Source organism: Ipomoea triloba, chromosome 11 (assembly GCF_003576645.1).
Source record: "Ipomoea triloba cultivar NCNSP0323 chromosome 11, ASM357664v1".
In the NCBI taxonomy this organism is placed as follows: domain Eukaryota; kingdom Viridiplantae; phylum Streptophyta; class Magnoliopsida; order Solanales; family Convolvulaceae; genus Ipomoea; species Ipomoea triloba.
In genome coordinates, this window is record NC_044926.1 from 24,653,457 (window position 1) to 24,677,064 (window position 23,608).

A 23,608-nucleotide genomic window follows, 5' to 3' on the forward strand; every position below is an offset into this window, starting at 1 on the left:
CACATTAAATGTGTATATTTTTTCCAAAACTATAATACTGAAAACAGATTAATGAAGCATTGCTTGAATCCCAATCCAACATTATTAGGTAACATGTGGCCAAATCATTGTCAATTCTTAAAGCTCAAGAGTGAGTTGAAGAAAACAAAGCAGTGGCATAATTTAAGTTGACTACATCAACATCCAAATAAGAAAACTCACCTTTGCGATAACTCTAGCCAAGTTAACTATGAATACAAACTTGTAATTACAAGTTCAAATCTCAACTTTCTTGGCTTCAATCTGAACCTTCTGGTTTACCTCATTGTGTTCTTTTGCCAGCTAGAGTCACAAGCATAGTTGAAAAATCGCTAGGCGTTCCTTGGGCGTCGGGGGTGTCTAGGTGGCGATTAATCAGTGCCTAGAGGCCCGTGTATTTATTTATTTATTATTTTTTAAACATTTGTTTAAAAAATTTTAATTTTTTAAACATTTGTTTAAAAAATTTTAATTTTTTAAGATTTGATAATTATAAACTGTACTACCTCCGTCCCAAAATGGTTGTCTGGTTCGTTTAACGAGGCTTGACTGAAGTAATTTTTAATCCAATTTTTTTATATTATTAAGTTTAGCATTAATATATAAAATTTATATATTTAGAAACTACATTAAAAGTACTATTAAACACAAAAAATTAAATTTAAAAATAATAAAAAATTACTAAAGAAAATAAGCAAAGAAGAAAGAGTTGGTTTGACCCATGAATAGTAAATAGGACAGGTAAAATAGACAGAGGGAGTACTATTTAATACTTTAATAGTTAATACTAAAATATTAAATATTAACCTAAAAAAATCTAGAGTTTGAACAATTTTGGGTTATTTCCCTAAAAACGATGTCGTTTTCAGTGAAATAACTTTTTTTTTTTTTAAAAAAAAAGAAGAACAATAGCTAATCGGCCGACTTGGCTGTCATTTGACTACCTAGACCACCGATTATGGTGATATGCTAGGCAGTCGGCCAGAGCTTAACACCTAGGCATCGATTAATCAGTGCCTAGGCGGGATATTTGCAACACTGGTCACAAGGCGGGATTTAACCAATGTTACCCAAAAAAAAAAAAAAACTCATCATTGGCTCATTGCACTATTTTTTTAATTTTTTTTTTTCTAATTCCACATTACATTGCATTGTCTAATCTGCTTTCTGGTCCTCCATTGTACATGAATGATGAATGTCAAAGGAGAGAAGCATAGCAAGCATGCATATATGCCTCACTGGAAATAGAAAACACTAAGCTAATTATGCCTGCATTCTGGTGCAACAAACACAGTACAACAGTGCAGCATTTAATTTCTTGATCAAACTAGCTGAGTTGTGTTAGCCATGGACAAACCAAGACCATTGAGAGAAGTTCCACTAACATTGCTTTCACTTTCTGGGCAACTTGGAAGTTTACCTTTCTTGGACCACAGCCAAATCTTGGATATGGAGAAGCTCTCCCCTTCAGTTCTAGCACTAATCTTTTTACCTTCACTACTCAACACAATATTGCCATGGTGGTTCCCTTTCAGAACCCCCGCGTTTCGGGCATGGCAACCATTAGCATTCGGCAAAGAAACCTGCAATTCCGAGTCCCCAACAACATACTGGCAAGAACCCATGGAGAAACACCTCCTTGCATCCAAATTGCACCTACTAATTTCCCCAATCTCACCTCCCTGGCTCAGAAATTTCCCCAACCTCACCGAGAAAACCCGACAATCCCCTCCGATTTGCTGCCCGTTTCTCACCTCCTCGTGGCCGCTTAAATCCTCCCTTCCCCCATCCTCCAAGAAGCAATGCCATTGGTTTCTTGGCTCATCAAAGTTAGACCCTTCTGAGCCAATTAGGCCCCTACACAAAGGGCAGGTTGAGTTTGATAGCAGCCAGGTGTCTATGCAGTGAATGTGAAAGGCATGGCAACACAAAGGGAGCAATCTCAGCATATCCTGCTCTGAAAATTCACACAAACACACAGCACAATCAAATGGCTCCTTCAAGCCTGTGATGTCCTTGTAGTAAAACATGGGCAAAGCCTCAATGATGGCTTGGTCTAGGCCGGAATCGTGTAACCGGAAGAGATGTTGCAGCTGCCTCTGAAGCACATGGGAGCCATTAGAAGTGTCCGGGAATCTATTCGACTGTGGAAACGACGAGAAAGACGGCCTTTTCGTGAAATATCTTATAAGGAGATGAAGAATGCCAAACAGAAAGAAGATCACAGCAAGAATCACTATCACCAACAGCAGAATTGGGCTAATTCCACTCATGGATGAACAACTTGGAGATTTTTGGTTCTTGTTATTTTCAGCATATACACCCAAGAAAGAAACCAGAAATGGGCAGGCAAATTACTGTGTTTCTTGCAATTTGTTTGGAATTTCAAGAAACTTTCACAATTGGGAATATGCCAGAAAATTAAAAGCAGTTTCTATAACAGTGACAGATGTCTGTGGAGTGGAAGATAAAAGGGAAGAGAAAAGTGTCAAAGCTACATCTTAACCCTCATTTCAGACATTTCCACAAACATGTGGGGTACAGGACAAATCTCAAAGAGCAAGAAAATTAATCAAAGCCACTATGATTTGAAGCATCTTCCAAGAAACCAGTATGGGGCTATAGAGATGCTGAAAAATCCCAAGAAATGTTTAGGGATTTCTCCATAAATAGTACCTATAAATACAAGTGCAGTTCCCAAGAATTATTCAGCTGAAATTGTCATAAAATAGGACCACTGGCACCTCATAAACAGAAGGAGAATAACAAGAAACAAAAGATTTGAAGTGCAGATTACCTACCTACCCTTCCCCTGCAAATGAAACTGGAAAACACTACAATCTAGTGGTCAAGATTCCAACTTTTATCAGACCCAAAAACAAATTTTCTGATTTGTTGCTGTCAGCATGGTCAGATGGGTGCAAAACAGAACAATGGTTCCAAAGATGATGAAATGAAGTTCTGATAGTGAGTAGTGACATCAAAGGATGGATTGCCTCATTTGTCTTTGTCACCTAAGATCAGTGTCTGTCAAATGTTGTCTTTGTCAAATGTTTGGATTAAAGTAAAGTCAGAAGAGGGGAAATTTACATTAAAAAAAAAAAAAAAGCATTGAATAATCAAGATTCCTTGGATGGAAAATCTGGGTGGTTCACTAGTTTTGCTTTGTAGTTAATTCAAGTGGGGAAGGCAATTAGTGGTTGGACTATAATGTAATGATTGTTGGCAACTCAGCATTTTCATGTGGAAGTTGGTAAGGTTGTTTTTCTGCAACTACTTAACACAAGACATTAGTGGTATAAACAAACTGGTTAAAGTAAAACATGCACCTAATTAATGTTGTCTAATCAATTATGATTAGGACATTAGCTTCCTTCCTCAGACTGCTTTTCTGCCATCTTTTCTTGTCTAGTTTGACAAATCTCACTTGGGCCCCACTCAAGGATACATGGCATGATTGAATGGTCCACCACATCCCATGCACCATCAAGTGCTTTTGTACTTTTTTTTTTTAATTGTGTGTAAATTCAGAGATATTTCGGGTATTTCTCCGTCTGTTTAACAGTTCGGGTCTATTCGACTAATTTCTTGAGATATTTCAGGTATTTCTCTGTACGTTTAACGGTTCGGGTCCATTCAAGTAATTCTTACTCGCTTCGAAAAAACACAGGAGCTGGCCCAAAAAAAATTGTAACTTATGGGAATTAAATTTAGGTTATTCTGGAGTTCTTCCCCACAAAGAAATTCCTTTGCCACTTGAGTTATCCCTTTGGGTTACTTTTGTACATTATTAGGGCATCTTCATCTCTTCTCTCCTTATCTCTCCATTTTATGAGTTCAACTCTTCCACGTTACCATATAATCTCTTATCGTATAGTTTTTTCTCTAATCCTTCTCTTACATAGCATCTATTATTTTATTTAAAAAAAATGACGGTTTTAGTCCATTAATTATATCTAAATAGACTCATTCCATGAATTATTATCCCGCATATATAAATTTTCTCTTTTAATTATGTTAAAAGTGACAGTTTTAATCCATTATTGATATATTTTTTTTATAATAACAATTTATTTTGAAATTCCAAATTATTAAGAGACATATTGATCATTTCGTAAAATTTTTTTAATTACAAAATATAATTTATTAATTCAATTCAAGCAAATTAACACCATAGTAAAATTCTCATTCGAAATTGAATACTAATAAATACTATGGAAGTATTCTTCAAATTCTTCGATTGAGAGAAAGTGATATTGAAAAATTAGGATTATAGAAAAAATTTGAATACAACAGCAGTAGAATTGTAGGATATATATACATATACAAATAAAAAATAAAAAATAAAAAAATAAAAACCCTCAATAGTTAAATGACGTTGAGGTCAAAATAATTTTTAAAACAAAAAAATCAGCAGCCATAATTGAGGCTTCTCCTTATTATTGTTATTATTATTACTAGTATTTTCGCCCGTGCGTTCAACGGAATGGATTTGTTATAATATTTAAAGAATATTTAGATCAATATACAATTATATATATTATAACATCGAATATTATATAGCGCAATTGATGAAATTGATTGGATCGATTATGTTTTCTGATGTTTTCCTTTGAATTAGAACAAATAATTGTCAAATTACCCGGGCGTGGATAAATTTTTTTTATTATATATTGAGATAATAAAAATAAAGATGAAATTATAAAAAATTCTAATATTAAACGTATACATTTATTTGATTATAAGATTAGTATTCAATTAATTGAATAATATATGACTTGTTTGTTTAAAATTATCTTAAAAAGATCTATAAGTAATATGACTTATATAATTATATTATTACTAAAATAAATATGAGAAAATGAGAAATAAATTAATTGTAATTATTATAAAAATAAATTCAACGACCAATGCTTAACTTAATTATCATAATAATTTTTAGGCAATTATTATTAGTCAATTACACTAATATATGTGTAATTATACTTTTATACTTTAAGTATATTCATTCCCCATATTGCATTTAGTTTTATCTTCCTCCTCCATATTTGAATGAATTAATTTTGATTATTATAAAAATCTAACAACCCATGTTCAATTAATTTTTTTAAAGTTTAAATAACTTAGAGTTTTCAAAAGGAAAGTATAATTAATTATTAAAGTTTTTAAATAACTTTCAGTCAATTAGTAATATCATTTTCTTTTCCCGATAAATGATTTTACTTTTATTAATAGTGTTGATACGTGAGTATACATATTATCAATTTATAGATATTAGTTAATTTTTATTTTACATTTTCTTAACAAATAAGCTTTATTAATTATTTGACCAATAAAATATTTCATTAATTGACTACAAAAGTTTAGGCGGGGAATGAAATAGGAGGATTTTACTTTTATATATAGTATAGAATATAGATTACGATCTTTTTATATTTTAAATCAATTAGTAATATCATTTTTTTTCGGAATAATGGTCAAATAAACCACTGAACTACACACAAAACTGCAATTAGGCCATCGAACTCAAAAAGAATGCAATTGGATTCTTGAACTATATAAACTCATGCAATTAAGTATAAATTGACATGTTTTCAAAAAAAAAAAAAGTCCAAATTGACCTGTTTACCTACAATTGTGATGACATGGTGGTTACTAATTTTAAAATAAACTTTTTAAATAATTTTAATTAAAATAATTAAATAATTATAATAATAAAATTTAAAAAAAAAACAAACGTCTCTAGCAGTTCTTCTGTTTTTTTTTTTTAATTATTAGTGCCGATTGTTATGTGTAAATTAATATTAGGCAACCTTATATAGGAAAAATAAAAAGAATTACGTAGTAATATTTATATAATTTTCGTTCCATTTTTAATTGATGATGTAAAATGTTTTCCTTTTTTAATTAAATTGCAATGATATGACCATTTTCTTTTTCATTTTAGTTAATTATGGATATTTTTTTATTTATAGTCAATTATTAATATTCATTTCCTTTTATATATTCAATCAATTAGTAACATCAGATTCATTTTTAGTCGATTTTTTTTTATTTTCAGTTAATTAGTCAATTAGAATAATAGATCCACTGGTATTTTTACCTAATTTCTGTTCTATTTTTAATTAATGATGTAGAATATTATTATTGAAATATTTTCATTCTATTTTTAATTTACCTTTACTATTGTTTAAAATTTAAAATATGCATTTACTATTCTTATGTTTTTATATATAGTATAGATTAATATTATGCTAATTATGACGTCCATGTATTATGAATAAGTATGGTAATTAAGGAGTATTTATTATTATTAAAAAATAATATATTTTTTAATTTCGTTTAATTATGGACGTAATATGTGTATGTTTAATTTTCTTTAATTTTATCCGTAATATATATGTGTATATTTAATTTTCTTTAATTATGTCCGTAATATGTGTACCATTAATTTCTTTAATTGATTAGATAAAATTACGGCAAGTATAAAAAACCATTTAATAAAAGTATAATGTTTGAACTAATCTCTCAATGACCATAATTATTAAGATTTTATTCCAAAGTAACCATTAGCATAATTTTATATGTGTAATAATCTGTGAATTGAAATAATTTACATAATTGTATGGACGTAATAATATGTGAATTAGCATAATAATACGTGAATTGAAATAATTATCATAATTTTGTTAATCTCCTCTAATTATGGATGTAATATGTGTATTATCAATTTCGTTAACTGATTTGATAAAATTTATATTACGAACAACAATATTAATTCATTAGTTGTCATAATTTTTAAGATTTTATTCAAAAGTAATCAAATGAAATGCACGGGTAATTGACATTATCTGAAGTAAAAATATATAAAATTATCGTAAGAATGAAATCTCTATGTTTAATGACCATAATAAATTTAGATGTTAAATATAGTTGGTAATTACCACGGGTTATTTAGATGGTAAATAGTATATGGTAATTACCTGTATAGATTAGCATATTAAACGGATTAACATATGGAACAATGTTTTAAAAAAGGAAAGAAGCCTTTTAGATAAAATATATTAGAAATAATATCAATTAAATAAAATATCATAGGAATTTCTCAATTCTATATTTATAATTACCTTTATAAACAGATTTAATAGGAAAATTTAGTTACAAACTTATATTAAGAGTTATGGATTATTATTATATTATTATTATTATTAATATTAGGAAAATTATATTAAGAATTTTAGATTATTATTACTACGGAATATTATTATTATTATTATTATTATTATTATTATTATTATTATTATTATTATTATTATTATTGTATTAACATAATAGATTTTAAATCGAGGCTACAAAATTTAATATTATTATTTCATTTATTCAAGTATAGTAATCACCATTTTTTAACTAATAAGTGTGATTAGTATTGTGCAATTAATGATAAAGATTAGTAATAATTGGAATCAACAATCAATGATACAATGACCCATGTTTAGCTTCCAATGCACCATTTTTTATAAAATTAAGAATTGGAATGATAAAACGAACAATTAGAATGAATAATTGAGGATTTATTCAAGTATAGTAACCACCATTTTTACCGAATTACATGAGCATCTGTAAATGGGGAAGATCAAGATTGCAAATTCTACAATATATAGATGAGCATCCGTAGATTGCTAGTTATTTTGCACAGTACAACTAAAAAGATGGATAGTTAAATAAGGTATTATCATTCAAAATCTTGTAATACAAAGTTACAATACAATGTTTTTCCATTAGAAATTACCAATCAAAGTAATGTGATTAAAATATATAATTATAGAAAACATTTGATTGTTCACTACAATCACTCTGAAAATTGTAATTTTACATACGTGATACGCCTATAAATGGCTAGCTACTTGAAACCTTATCAGCAAAAATTAAAGCATATTGAGCTGTTAAAATCAAACTAAATCACAGTACTACAAAATACTCTATGGAATGCAGACTACACCATAAGGATCTCCAACATACAGAATGAATCAACTAAAAATTAAATCATACCGCATACCATAACAATTCTACGCGTGTTAAAGTTCGATCTTCGACTTCGTAGAATTACAGATTATAGATCTCTAACTAATAGTGAGAGCACAGATATTGGTACGTTGTGAGAGAAGAGTCATTTCTCATCATTATATAGTGGAGGATAAACATAATATGGAAGATTTTTTAAAAGGAAAGTATAATTAATTTTAATTTTATGTAAATATAGATGATTGACATGTAAAAATTTTACTACAATATTATATAATTTTTTCATTCTAATATAGTTAATTACATGTCAATTATATAGATATATAGATATAGATATAGATTATCATATCACTAATCACCAATTAATATATATATAGGAATATATATATATATAGATATATATATATATAGATATATATATATATAGATATATATATATATAGATATATATATATATAGATATATATATATATAGATATATATATATATAGATATATATATATATAGATATATATATATATAGATATATATATATATAGATATATATATATATAGATATATATATATATAGATATATATATATATAGATTATCATATCACTAATCACCAATCACCAATTAATTATTCTTTTTTAAAATAATCACCAATTATATTAGTATATATTAATATATTATATATTAATATATTAATATTAAGAATAATACCATATACCATATTATCAATTATCAATTATATATCACCAATCACCCATCACCCATTAATATTAACAATATTATCATTATCATATTATCATTATCATATCTATATCTATACTATATATAAAAGCATTATCCTCCTCTAGAATTTTCCCGCCCAAAGGTAGGGGTATTTTAGTAAAATGGTAATAATAATAATATTAAATATTAATAATATTAATTAATTATTATTATTATTATAGAATAATATTAATGATAGAATAATATTAATTATAATTTATTATTAGTAATTATGGTTAGTATTATGATAGAATAATATTAATGAGATCAGAATGTGCTTTTGATTGTTACATTTTTTGGTAATGTCAATCATATTATATATATATATATATATATATATATATATATATATATATGCTAATAATCTATATCTATATAATCTATATATCTATATATAATCTATACTTCTATACTATATATAAAAGTAACATCCTCCTTCCAATTTTTTTCCCGCTCAAATTTTTGTTAATATTTAATTACATAATTTATTAGTAAAATAATTAGTAAAGCTTAATTGGTAAGAAAATTTTATTAATTAATGGAAAATTTTATTAAATAGAAAATTTTATTAATTAATGGAAAATTTTATTAAACAATATATTAATATCTATTAATCTATTAATTATAATTGGTAATAATCATTATTGACAAATTGAAAAGGAAACGAATATTATTAATTAATGGAAAATTATAAAGATTCCTAATTGACTGAAGTAATATTTGATTAAGAGGTAAATTGAAAAAGGAATTTGATATTATTAATTTATAATTCTCACATTCCCTACCTATAAATATCATGGATGGTGACAAAAAAAATATATAATTCTTTCATTTTGCACTTGCCTCCCTCGCCTCATCATGTTGGTAGTTTTCTCATTCCTTTCTTCCACCGCCCAGTAAGAAATCATATTTCAAGGTTATGATATTACGCGCGCTAAATCTTCCTTTTATGATATGAATTAATTATTGCGTTTTCTTTTTATAGTTATATATTGGCTAGGTGTTTGCAAGCTTTTGAGCCTCGAAGAACATCCAATTGTTCAGAAACCTGTTGATCCTAGCCTCTTCATGCATCGTTATACTAATGGTCTGAGGGTCAAAATAATTCATCCTCTATTCGTTTAAGTTTGTCCCCTTTTTTCTCATTTTTGATGTGTAAACTAAATTGCTAAGGATAATGATTAATTGTTTCTATGAATTGGTGCATCTCCATTCAAAATGCTTAGATAATTATCGAATGTGCTTTCTTCCAAATCGTTGTGGGCTGTAGGAGTTGAAATGCATAATTTTGACTTCTCTTCCTCCATCAATTTTAATGAAAGATGACTACAAGAGTGACGTATCAAAGGGAGTGTTGCAGATTGTTGCAAGCATGAAACGAGATTGGATGCAGGTTTTCTTTAAAAATAACTCTGTAGTTGATAGATGAATGATTTTGTAATGTCTAAGTGGTCTCTCTCATTAAAATTTTAAATTGATTGCGACCTGTATATTTCTGCACTCTCTTATGGGTTAGATATTCAAAATCTAATGTTGTAAGGTGCAAAAGTTGGTCGGTTAATTAAGTTATACTATTAGATATCTTTTCTACACCATTAACATGTAATATGCATTTTTATTATATAATAGTTGACATTATATTTATTTTTTAAATTATTTCTTCTTTATTTTTCTATATTTATTTTAATAATAATATAATTATCTAATCATAATTAATAATATATAAAATTGTCTAATACTGCAAATTGAATTCGAAAAACACATTTTCATGACATTGTTATTACCTAATATTCTTATTAATTATTTCGAACCTAATTATTTCAATTCCTAACCGAAATTAATGTATCAAAATATTAATTATTTATTAACATAATTGCCTAATATTCTTATTTTATATTTAAGGTATAATATTATTAGTACAAAAATAAATTATCATTTCCTTCTTTTGAGTAATTATTATGATATTTTTATGGCTTTTTTTTATACTTGCCATTATAAAGTATAATTGATTTTGTACTAATATTATATTTATATATATATATATATATATATATATATATATATTAGTACAAAATAAATTATTCATGTGTTAATAATTGCCTAATAATTATTATGGTAATTCTCATCACCTACTCCCCCATGCATGTGGTTTTTCTGATTATTTTATGACAATCTATATACATTTTTATACTTAAGTATAATATTATTTGCACAAGATAAATTATAGTTATCTTTTCTTTAGGTGCAAATACTTAACTTAACAATTAAATATTAATATAATTACCTAATTTTTATTTATTGTAATCATTATGGTAATTCTCATTCCCTTCTTCCGTGTAATTATTTAAGTAATATATATAAAAGTATAATATTATTATAATTATAATTAAAGAATAATTGAATAATTGTTTTGACATTGATGTACTATAATTATTCAACTTATATATATATATATATATATATATATATATATATAAAATTTTCCTAATATAATTTCTATCTAATTGATTTTGAGACTAATATATAAATCATTACATTTCAAGATTTTTTTTTACCTTACCTTAATTCATCATTTTTCATTGTATCTCTTGCTTTTTTCAACTGCATAATAGAACTCTACCCATATTGGTTCTTACTTTCGTTTTACTCAATGGAATAAATGCCTAATGTACTGCTTAGACAATTACGGTACGATTGATTCGATTGTACGGGGTGTTAGGGTTAAAAGATTGAGATAATTTTTTTTTGTTTTGTCGAAAACAATTTTAATAAGCTGCTATAAATAAATATATATATATATTGGTTTATTTCATTAGACTTTTTATTTATTCATTTATTTATTGTATTTTATTTATTTATTTATTTAGATTAGATGACTAAAATAATAGCAATGATTATCTTTTAAATGTATCTATATTAAATGACATGCATACAATATATATATATATCGATGCATATTACTGGCATATTTTATGTATGTGTAATTTGCATAATTATGTTTATATTCTAGGCACATTTGATTTATTTAAATTCAAATGTTTTAAAATCACGTGTTGTATTTAATAACATAATATTTTATAATATGTTTTTTTGGTAAAATATTGTGACAATCAATCTATACAAGCAATTCAATATTAAAAGAGAACAAATATTATATTGAGTGATATTTTTACACTAATCACATAATAAAATAATTGTACACGTTCTAGAATTTTTATTATTATTCTATCTTTAATTTTATTATCTAAATATATAATTTAAAATATTTATCCGTGCATCGCATGGGTAATTGACCAAGTATTTGCTTGAACAAGCAAAGATAACATTAGAAAACATAATCGATCCAACCATTTTCATCATTTGCACTATATAATATTGATGTTATAATTTATATAATTATATATCGATATAAATATTCTTAAAACATTATAACAAAATTCATTCCGTGCAACGTACGGGCAAAAATACTAGTTATCATAATAATATTATAGGATGGATAATTAATAAAATAATAAAATAATAAATAAATAAAATAAATGATTTGACCAAAATACCCCTAAGTTTTGGGGGGAAAATTTGGGAGGAGGAAATTTTTTATATATATAGTATAGATTTAATAAAATTAAGAGCGGGATACCGTTATCCTCCGCCCTCTACCTGTCCAACTAGTGCGTCATCTGGCGTTTATCGGCCACGCGCCTTGACATACATATTCCGGAGAAAACAATCTCTCCGGAGCATGCTTATTCCCCCTCTCCTCCGTCCCTTCTACCCTCCTTTGTCTCCCTTTCTCCCTCTCTTTCTCCTAACTTGATGGAATTAGTTCCACTCCTTAAGGGAATTGCTTATTGACCTTCTCGGTTTAAGTCGGTTATTAGCTATATGTCATATTTAATATTTCATTTTATACCTTAGGACAAAGTTGTCTATAATTTATTTATAAGACACCCCTTACCTCTCACAAAAATGGATTTTTTTAATAAAAAAAAGTGAAAATAATTTTTTTTTTGAAAAGGAAAATAAAATAATTTTTTTAACTCTTAGAAAAGCAAGAAAAATATGAAAAATTAGCTATTAATTTCATACTTAATATTTTATAAGCCTTTATTAATTTTGATGTATTTTCAAAGAATTAAAAATAATTAAATATTGTGTTAAAAATCTTATTGAAATTTATGACATAAGGATAATTTAGGTGTGATTTTTGAAATTTTTTAAAAAGATAATTTAAAGATAATACATTTTTACTTAGTAAAAGTAGATATTATTTAGATAGTATTCAAAAAGTTTGTGTTAGCTATTTACATGCTTCAATTCTTCTTATAAATAGGGGAATACTAAAACAAAAGATTCATTCCATTCCTTTACTTTTCTTATTCTTCTTTGCAAAAATGGCATCTTTTCTCACTAGCTTCATGTCACTACTTCTTATCACTATATTTTCTTGCTATTTACCTTTCCATAATGCTTTACAAGTTACATATGATAATCGCGCTCTTAAAATCAATGGTCAAAGAAAATTCATCCTTTCTGGTTCAATTCACTATCCTCGTAGCACGGCTCAAGTATTTCTCAATTTGGTTATTATACTTAAGTAATGTTTTAAATAGTTTTTGTAATGTTAATTATCTTAAATTTCTTTATTTATATAGATGTGGCCTTCTTTGATCAGAAAGGCCAAAGAGGGTGGTCTCAACACGATTGAAACTTATGTTTTCTGGAATGCTCACGAACCTAATTACCGTGAGGTTGGAACTGAAATGTTTTATAATTTTCTTTATTAATTTAGAATTATTTACTTTAGAATTATGTGTATACATATAATTTTTTAAAATTTTTTACTTAATATTGCAGTATGATTTTTCGGGAAATAAAGATTTGATACAGTTTCTCAAGGCAGTACAAAATGAAGGGCTTTACACCATGCTAAGAATAGGTCCATACGTTTGTGCAGAATGGAATTATGGGTAAATTTCAATCTTCATCTTTGCTTCATAAAGATTATAAAGATTGTAATTTTTTACCTTATTATTATTATTAAATTAAATTTCAGAGGATTTCCTGTGTGGTTACACAACATGCCAAACATAACTTTCAGAACCAACAATGCAGTATTCAAGGTATTATTATTATTATTATTATTATTATTATTATTATTATTATTATTATTATTATTATTATTATTATATTGAATTTCCTATTTTTAAAAATTATTATTTTTTGCTCAGAGGGAGATGGGAATCTTCACAAAGAAAATTGTAGACATGGTAAAAGGAGAGAAGCTTTTTGGTAGTCAAGGGGGAAATATTATCCTTGCTCAGGTAATGTTTCCATTTTCTGATGTTTTTTAATTTTTAATCCTTTTTATAATTATCACCTCAAACTTAAATATTTATTATTATAATTTTAAAAAATATAATCAGATTGAAAATGAGTATGGGAATATCATATGGCACTATGGAGAAGAAGGAAAGAAATATATTAATTGGTGTGCGGATTTTGCTCTTTCTATGAATATTGGAGTGCCTTGGATCATGTGTCAAGAGGATGATGCTCCAAAAACTATGGTAAATTTTTAATTTTTAAAATTATTTTTAAAATTTTTGAGTAATTATATTTAATTTTTTTCAATTCCTTGGTTTAAAATGCAGATTAATACCTGCAATGGATTTTATTGTGATCAATTCTGGCCTAAGAACAAAAATAACCCTAAGTTTTGGACTGAAAACTGGAGTGGATGGTTAGTATGCTTTAAATTTATGTTGTTTATTTATGTAATTAATTGAGAATTTAAATACATTAATAATTTTATTATTCTTTAATATGTAATAAGGTTTAAGAATTGGGGTGATGGAAATCCTCACAGACCTGCAGAAGATCTTGCATTTGCAGTTGCTCGTTTTTTCCAATATGGTGGATCTCTACAAAATTACTATATGGTATGATATTGCGTTTTATTGCTCTTTTTACTTTATTGGTTTCTGGTTTAATAACCTAGTTTTTTGTCGGGTAGTATCATGGTGGAACAAACTTTGGAAGGACTTCAGGTGGACCATACATTGCCACAACATACGACTACAATGCTCCCCTCGATGAATATGGTAAAAGCTTTAATTATTAAATCTCAATCTAATTTCAAATCAACTTTTTGATCTTATTTTTTGTAACCCCACGAGGTGTTTTGAGTCTTTCCCTATCCGTTTAACGGTAATGGTACACCCGACTAATCGTCGCTCGCTCGACTTTTTGATCATTGATAATACTATTGTGGGAATGGTTTAGGCAATGTGAACCAGCCAAAGTGGGGGCATCTCAAGGAACTCCATAACCTCTTATACACTTTGGAGGATGTACTTTTGTATGGCAATGCAACCAACACTGATTATGGAAGGATGATGTCTGTAAGTGTTATAATTCATTATATTTGTTAAGTATATATATTCTTCCAATTTAATTTGTTCAAATTTTATGAATCTAATGACATTTATCATTCTATGTTTTCCAGTCAACCGTGTATGAGTACAAGGAGAAAAGGGTATGTTTCTTAGGAAATGCAAATGACAAAGATGACATATCTATTACCTTTGAAGGCCGAAATTACACTACTCCTGCATGGTCTGTCACAATTCTTCCCGACTGTAAAACTGAAGTTTATAACACAGCTCGGGTGAGTAAAGGCATCAATATAATCTACGTAACATTCCAAAATATAACCTATAATTTTAATATATTATTTTATTGGGTTTTTTTTTTCTCCTTATCATAGGTTAATGTTCAAACCACTCTGATGGTGAAGAAGTTAAGTGAAAAGCCATTGAAATGGTCATATAGGCCTGAAACTGTTATGCATCTCAAGTATGGTGACAATAAACAAAGCTCAGTATTGATTGATGCTCTTGATGCCAAACAATTGTTTGATCAAAAAGTTGTGACAAATGATACTACTGATTATTTGTGGTACATGACCAGGTATATCTTGGAAATAATCACAATTTTTTTTTATATTATTATATATAAGATCACTAATTAATTAGTATTTGTTTTGTTCAGTTTCAAGGTAAATAAAAGCAGTCCAATTATGGGTCAGGAGACTACTCTTCAAATTAATACCAAAAGCCATGTCCTCCATGCCTTTTTAAACAACAAGCATATTGGTAAAAGCTAAGTCTCTTAATTTAAATTTTTTATTATTTGTAATTAATAATTATTTATTAATTAATTATATTTTTATCTCTAGGTTCTGAGTGGGCTCAAGGTGGAAAGTATCAATTTTCATTTGAGAGAAATGTGAAACTCCGAGATGACATCAATACAATTTCTTTACTTAGTGAGACTGTCGGACTACCAGTAAGAATTTTTCCATTACAACCATCAAATATTCTTTTTTTTTTTTTAATTTTTGTCCTAATTGTTGGTTGTGTTTTTTGTTGGTAGAATTATGGGGAGTATTTCGAAAAAGTAGGACAAGGAGTTATTGGACCAGTAAAGATAGTTGAACCAAATGGAGAAGGGTTGGATTTATCAAAAAACACATGGATATATATGGTCGGAATACATGGAATTTCTAAAGGGCTTTACGAACTCGATGACCACAACAAGCTAACATGGCATAAATCTGACTTCCAAACAAACAGAATGTTTATTTGGTACAAGGTAACTTAATCTATATAGTACTCTCTCCATTCTGAGCACACAAATTTTTAAAAAATCATGTCCTTAGGCCGACAACCAGTTTCCAAGGGGGTCCAAACTGATCCCTGTCTTATGGGGGCCTAACCGACCACTTGAAATTAGGCCAACCGATGAGGCCGAGCTAGGACTGACCATTGAGATCAAGGACTAACCAGTTTTTTAAGGGAGTCCAAACTCCGACCACTTGAAACCATGCAGTCGAACAACGAGTACTAAGAGACCGAGCAACTGCTAAGCTTGTGCTTATTTATTTTCTTGCAGACATTCTTTAAGACCCCAGCAGGCGAAGACGCTGTTGTCCTGGACTTGACAGGGATGGGGAAGGGAGTTGCATGGGTGAATGGACACAACATTGGTAGATATTGGCCATCCTTCCTTGCCAAACCCAATTGCCCTAAGTGCGACTACCGTGGAACCTATGGCGGCTCAAAATGTGTAACTAATTGCGGACAGCCTTCGCAAAGATGGTACCATGTTCCACGTTCCTTCCTACGTAAAGGCAAAAACCAATTGGTTTTGTTCGAAGAGATGGGCGGTCGTCCTCAAGAAGTGAGTGTCCAAACTGTCGTCCCAGGAACCATATGTGCCAAAGTACAAGAAGGGAAAACATTGGAACTTTCTTGCCAAGGCAAAAAGATGTCAAAGATTAAGTTTGCTAGTTTTGGTGAACCAAAGGGCAGTTGTGGGTCATTTGAAAGAAGTGATTGTGATGCCACAAATGCTATGGCTGTGGTTCAAGGGGCTTGTGTGGGGAAGGAGAAGTGCACTATTAATGTCTCTGAGGGCTTTTTTCCAACTACAACTTGTAGCAAAGACAAATTGAGAAGCCTTGCCATTGAAGCTACTTGTTAGTTAGTGGTTTTGTGGTTAGTGCTTTGGTTTAGGTTATGTTAGATTTGGTGTTTTTTGTCTAGATTTTAGATTCGATTAGACTAGCTTGGTCTATTTTATTTATATGTTTTAATTTAATATATAAAAATTATTAGTTAATTCATCATTTTCTCCAATCCGCTGGGCTATTCTCGTGTTACATATAACAGCATCTCCATCTATCAATATTTTTTTTGTGATTTTTGGAACAATGCATAATGATGTGAAGGAATGAAAAGCCAAGAGAGAGAAAAATGGGTTCTGCCAGGAGATAAAAAAACCAAACAAAACCTCAGTTGATGTAGATGTTCTATGAGCATCCTCATTAATTAGATGGGATTTGTGAGGTGGAAGAGAGAGACAAGGAAGAGATCATGTTTGAGATCTTACATAATAGAAAAATTTTAAAAAGGTGCTTGTTGGGCACGTTAACCAACATTTTTTTCCTGTTTTCTTTTTCTGACAATTTCTTTTTTTTCTTCATTCTTCCTCTTACTTGCACTTAAAAATTTGTGAAAAAAAACTATACTATTAAGAATGCTCTAATATATTCATCATTTGTTCTATATTCATGTGGAAGTTGGTTAGGTTGTTTTATGCGACTACTTAACACAAGAGTGACAATGACATTAGTGGTAAATTAAAGCATGTACCTAATTAATGTTGTCTAATGAATTGTGATTACGAAAATAGTGCTTGAACTCTCAAATTCTACTCCCTTCTTTTGTCACATTAAGTAAAAGTGAAGGAGTATAAAATGAGAGTCCATGTAGTAAAAATCTTATGATTCTCTCAAATTTTGTGACTTTTACTCCCTTGTCACATTAGGGATTAAAATTAGAGAGTAAAAATGAAGTATAAAATGAGAGTCCATGTAGTAGAACTTTTATGATTATTAGGAAATCGGGACTACTTTTCTGCCATCTTTTCTTGTCTAGTTTGACAAATCTCACCACTCATTAGTGCCTCACTCAAGGATACATGGCGTGCATGATTGAATGGTCCACCACATCCAATGAAGTGTAGAGCATCCCTATTTGTGAAGCAATAGTTTTTAACAAAGAGTTCTACTAATACTTTCTTACTTTTACTCCCTGAGGTGCTAAACAGAGATTGATTATTTTCATCATGTGGATCCATGTCTACATCAAAAGCATGTAAGAGGGAGTACAAATTGGGAGTATAAAATGAGAGTCTACCAAGTATTTTCCTTTAACAAATGGAAAAAGTTAGTTTTTTAGCAAAACGTTCTCCTGAAAGCATTGATTTTTGGAGATTAAAAAAAAAATTGTGTCTCATCGCCCAACCCAGCCGACACGTGTGTTACATGCGCCCGCTAAAGCATTTCTGAAATTATACCTTTGCATCTTTTTTTTTAAAAAAAAAAATTGTCAAGAATCTTTTTTTTTTCTTTTCTTTTTCTCTTCCCTTTTCTCTCTCTCTCCTAGCTACTTGGCTTCCTAAAAACCAACAAAAAACCTTGACTATTGAGGATGCTCTTACATGTCTATGCTTTGTTTTGTTTTCTCCCAAGAGAACTTTGTATTTTTTTTAATTGTTGAAATGATAGACTTACTGATAATAACATAGACAACTCAACTGGTGGGGTGAAGTTTGGGAGAAGAGATCAGGGATAAGATAAGTGACAGATAGGTCAGGCATGCCCAACGGCGCCCAGCACATGTTTCTTCCTCGAAAGAACCATACATTATAGGAGGAACTAAATTTTCTTTCACCAACATTCTCTCTCCTCGATGTGGCTATCTTCCCCTCAAAAACTGTAAAAGAACCTTTGATGTAGATGCTCTTATACGTGTTACAAAAATTGACAATACAAATGTAATTCGAGAGAAACTCAACATAGTACAATCTTGCAATAATAAGAATTAATAAATGTTTAAAAAGTAAGATCTAATCAATTAATTCGTTGATATATGAATCAAATTTAATTATTTATAATTTAATTATATATGAGTTGAGTTTAATTAACAAAAGTTTTGATGTTTTAATAAAATGGAGCGGGGCTACTTACGTGCACGAGATCATGATCCGAATGACTTTTGATGCTACATGGGTTGATCTCATTATGTTTATGTGTTTTTACGGTGAATGGAACTTTAACATATGTTATTGCCTACAAGCTAAGGGGATTGAGACAAGGTGACACACTCTCTCCATATTTGTTCATTCTTTGTATAGAGCGAGAGGTTATCTCATCTCTTGACCAAAGCAGTCTGGTCTAGCCGAGTATTACCATGTGTGGTAGCGCAAGGTGTTCCAGGAATCTCCCATCTCTTCTTCAATAAGCAGTCTGGTCCAGCCGAGTATCACGGCAGTCGTTATACTGTGGACCATGGGTCATGGTTGATACTGCAGTTGTGTTGAACGGATACTGTAGTTGTGTTGAAAAGATACTGTAGTTGTGTTGAATGGATACTGCAATTGTGTTGAACGGATAAATGGCCTCTGTTCCATGCAACTGCAGTTTCCTTTCAACACAACTGCAGTATCTTTTCAACACAACTGCAGTATCCGTTCGACACAACTGCAGTATCAGTTATGATCATGGTCCACAATGCATTGTGGACCATGATCCACAATATAATTTGCGGTATCACGGTCTATTATTTTTTAAAGCTGGAGGCGGAGGTTGTTAAGGGATGTCTCCTATGAGCGTATGTTAGGGCAAACGGTAAATTTTGGAAAATCTTGTATTATCTTTAGTAGGAATATGGGGGGTCATAATAAGTAAGCGGTGTCAGCTATTTTTGGGGTAAATATTGAGAAATCTTGTATTATCTTTAGTAGGAATCTCATCCCTATTTACAACTGTGTATTCTAATATATTTTATCAGACTCAACGTCTTGGGTCAAAAGTTGATAAATAATTATTCCGAATAGACCGGATGGATTGAGAAGGATACAATGATTTCTTTTTCTTTTTTTTTTTTTAAATAACGAGAGAAATCTGCAATTAGTACTTAAGAGGTGTGCAGTAGGCATACAATTATTTCAACAAGTAGAGGAAGGAATTATAAATGGAATCGCTATCATGTTTGTAGAATAGACAAATGTTCATACAATATTATGTCAAAAAATTATAACAAGTAAAATGGGAAATTTTGGGTGGTCTCAATACTCAAAAGCAAGCTCATGTGGAAGGTGAATTGTCTTCATCATCTTTTATGGAGTTGATCATGTGAGCAATCTGGGTCATGTTTGGCCTTTGTTGTGGTGATAAATTTGTGCATTTCAATGCCAATTGTAACATACTCACCATTCTTTCTTCACTGGCACCTTCTGAGACTAAGGCCTTATCAAACACTTCACCTGTCCACTCTTCCCTCACCACTGAATTCACCCACTTAGCCAAATCAACCCCTCTGGTCTGCACCGGCTTCCCGGTTAGCAGCTCCAGCAGAACGACCCCGAAACTATACACATCGCTCTTGAAAGGCGCATACGCGTCTTCTTCTGCTCTGATGCTATCGGGCTGGTTGTCGACGGGCATTAGGCCGTACTCACTAATGCATGCCTCCATGTCTTTGTTCATCAAAATGTTTGAGGATTTTAGGTTTCCATGTGCTATTTTGTCCCCAAGAAGCCCTTCATGCATGAAGGCTAGTCCCCCGGCCACAGTTGCTGCAATGCCTAACCGACTTCCCCACCCGATTTTGGCATCTGGAATCACCACCCGAAAACATGTTAAGAGACCCACATTGAAAATATAAGAGAGAACATAGGAGTTTATAAGGTCATAGACTAGACTAACTAATTGATCGCATTCAGTTATAAAAGGTCTTGACTTCAAAAACACTTGGAAATATATAAAACGTATTTTTATCCTTTTCAACTTAATTAATACCCAATTTGAGTATGAATAAAGGGATTGCCGAAATCTAAAATATTTAAGGGTATTTTTGCCCTTTTCAAATTAAGATCCCAATTTGAGTATGAATAGAGGGTTTGATGCCTTAAGGTTGATCCCAATTCGCAATTATTCTCCTCATCCTACCTTAATTTGAGGAGGAGAACTGCAAATTGAGATCGATCTTAGGACTTAAATCACTTTATTCATGCTCAAATTGGAATCTTAATTTGAAAATGACAAAAATACCCTTAATAATTTCATATTTCGGCATGTCTTAAACAAATTAAAGGAGTGACCGGAGTGATGAATTTTGGCACTAAAATAATAATTGGTAGGAATTAAACATGTGAATGAAAACTGTCATTATGCTAATACTCGTGTGGGACCAAAATTGGTATTTCCTCTATATAAAACATACCATGGAGAAGGTTGAGGAGGCTGCCATTGGGCAGATATTCATAAGCCAGAAGCTTCTCTTGCCTGGAGCAATAATATGCCACAAGTCTCAAAACATTTGGATGGTTCATTTGATTGATCCTCTGCATCCTCTTCTGAAAATCCTCTTTAAGAATGTCCCAACCTCTTATCCTCTTCACCACAAGGTTTACTCCTTTGTCAAGAATCATCACCTTGTAAGCACTCCCATGTTTCCCTTTCCCCAACATTTCGGCCGGGGCCTGAAGCAAGTCCTCGAACCTCAACCCTCCAACGACTAGAGGGCTCGAGAGAATCTCAAACGACGAGGAAACCATCCCACTCTCGACAGATGTGATCGAGTACTCTGACTTTGCCCCTCTCGCCTTGTGCTCTCTTGGTGTGCCAATAGCCCTCTTCCCGGCATTTCCTCCGCCTTTCTGTCTCTTCTTTCGCTTGAATCGTTTGATCAAGCCGAATACTAGTAACAGCACCAGAATTAGGCCTAGAGCAGCGTAGCCTAAGTATGCAAAAAACGACAGACCTTTCGTTTTAGGCTGCAAAGGAGGAGGCGAAGGCGGGGGAGGAGAAGAAGGGCATGGCTTGGAAATCAGCTCTCCACATAGCCCCGGGTTGCCTAAAAAACTATTTCCACTCACATTGCCATTCATTCGAGGAATCGGGCCACTGAAATTGTTATTAGAGACATTAAACTCCCCGAGATTGGAAAAGGCAAATCGCGGGATGTGCCCTCTGAGACGATTGTTCTCCGCCTCAAAAGTTAGCAGACCCGAGATGCTTGACAGGTCTGCAGGCAGCTCACCCGAGAAGGAATTGTTCGATATCACGAGCCTTTTGAGGTTGATTAACCGCGAAATGGAGACAGGAACACTGCCCGTGAAGTTATTCTCGCGAAGATACAAGTGTGTGAGGCTCCCACACTTGGATATATCCTCTGGTAAAGTCCCAATCACAGAGTTTCGATTGAGGCTTAGAACCCCGAGAGCCTGTGCTGCACAAACAGAAGCAGCATCCAAAACTCCACTTAGATTTAAGTGATCAAGAACTATCTTCTTCACAAACTGTGACCCTTTATCACAGCTGATCCCTTTCCATTTGGCTGTGCAGGGATCTGAGCTGAGATTCCACCCGAAATTCTTATCGTTCGGGATCTTCCCGAGCGAAATTCTGTCCATGAACTGGACTAGAGCCTGCCTCACTTGCTCACTCTCTGAGTTTACAGTTACTGATATTTGCAGCAACATTGTGATCATCAAGATTGCCCATATGGGAACTTGATTCATTGTACAAAAAATGGGATTTCGAATTAGGCTCTTCCTTCTTAAGAAGGGGATGTTGATAAGTGTAATAGTCTGCCATTTGGCTGATTACACAAAGAACAAAATCAGAAACTCCAATGGAAAAGGTCATGGCAAATAAGATAGTATAATGCAGAGCCGGCAAGAGGAATTGTTCTTTTGTTTTCTTGATTGACTCATTGCTTTGATGCCACTGGGATATGGTGCATTCAAATTTGTACTCCATATTTTTTTTCAGGACAATAGAGCAAGATTTTACCAACGATCCTTGGATTTTTACATTTGAAATCTAAAATTGAGGGTAGATTTCAAGTTTTAATTGTGATAATGTAACATAACATAACATAACGGGAGTGTTTGGTAAATAGTTGTTAGCTGATTGGATTAATGAGTTTGACTAGTTGATAGTATTAGCTGATTGTAGAAATTTGTTTGGTAAATTAGCTGTAAGCTGTGATTACATGCAAAATGACTTTCTCAAAAAGCTAATTGAAAAAGTTACTTTGAATTTTAGCATTTTGGAGCAATAATCTATTACAAAAAACTAATTAATCAAACACGATTATTTAACCAAGTCAAACAGCTATTAGTGGACAAATAAGCCAAAATTGACTGATAAGCTAATTACATTACCAAACAGGGTCATT

At 30.7% G+C, this 23,608-nt stretch overlaps 3 protein-coding genes across 3 annotated transcripts; 1 reads left to right on the forward strand and 2 right to left on the reverse strand.

Annotated features, from left to right (window-relative positions):
* Positions 1 to 1,147: 1,147 nt before the first annotated feature.
* Positions 1,148 to 2,987, reverse strand: LOC115997302 (RING-H2 finger protein ATL47-like). The gene has a single exon (XM_031236837.1). It carries the CDS (start codon positions 2,289 to 2,291, stop codon positions 1,341 to 1,343), a length of 951 nt encoding a protein of 316 aa, XP_031092697.1. The 5' UTR covers positions 2,292 to 2,987; the 3' UTR covers positions 1,148 to 1,340.
* A 10,199-nt stretch (positions 2,988 to 13,186) lies between these two features.
* Positions 13,187 to 17,339, forward strand: LOC115996152 (beta-galactosidase 15-like). Its single transcript, XM_031235292.1, has 16 exons — positions 13,187 to 13,360; positions 13,448 to 13,543; positions 13,650 to 13,762; positions 13,849 to 13,915; positions 14,024 to 14,116; positions 14,219 to 14,362; positions 14,447 to 14,535; positions 14,629 to 14,734; positions 14,809 to 14,896; positions 15,078 to 15,196; positions 15,301 to 15,462; positions 15,562 to 15,764; positions 15,846 to 15,949; positions 16,033 to 16,142; positions 16,230 to 16,448; positions 16,749 to 17,339. The coding sequence occupies exons 1-16, from the start codon at positions 13,187 to 13,189 to the stop codon at positions 17,337 to 17,339; spliced, it is 2,478 nt and encodes an 825-aa protein (XP_031091152.1).
* A 3,169-nt stretch (positions 17,340 to 20,508) lies between these two features.
* On the reverse strand, positions 20,509 to 22,874 carry LOC115996153 (probable inactive receptor kinase At2g26730). Its single transcript, XM_031235293.1, has 2 exons — positions 21,647 to 22,874; positions 20,509 to 21,038 (listed from the first exon to the last, which is right to left on the reverse strand). Exons 1-2 carry the CDS (start codon positions 22,836 to 22,838, stop codon positions 20,509 to 20,511), a joined length of 1,722 nt encoding a protein of 573 aa, XP_031091153.1. The 5' UTR covers positions 22,839 to 22,874.
* Between the last annotated feature and the right edge of the window lie 734 nt (positions 22,875 to 23,608).

Bases quoted from the DNA above. Each gene is read 5' to 3' on its own strand.
- LOC115996152 (XM_031235292.1), top strand. From the start codon at position 13,187: ATGGCATCTTTTCTCACTAGCTTCATGTCACTACTTCTTATCACTATA. The intron at 13,544-13,649 runs GTTGGAACTGAA...TTAATATTGCAG, and splicing joins ACGAACCTAATTACCGTGAG to TATGATTTTTCGGGAAATAA. The intron at 13,916-14,023 runs GTATTATTATTA...TTTTTTGCTCAG, and splicing joins CCAACAATGCAGTATTCAAG to AGGGAGATGGGAATCTTCAC.
- LOC115996153 (XM_031235293.1), bottom strand. From the start codon at position 22,838: ATGGACAGAATTTCGCTCGGGAAGATCCCGAACGATAAGAATTTCGGG. The intron at 21,039-21,646 runs GTATGTTTTATA...TGGTGATTCCAG, and splicing joins CCTCCTCAACCTTCTCCATG to ATGCCAAAATCGGGTGGGGA.
- LOC115997302 (XM_031236837.1), bottom strand. From the start codon at position 2,291: ATGAGTGGAATTAGCCCAATTCTGCTGTTGGTGATAGTGATTCTTGCT.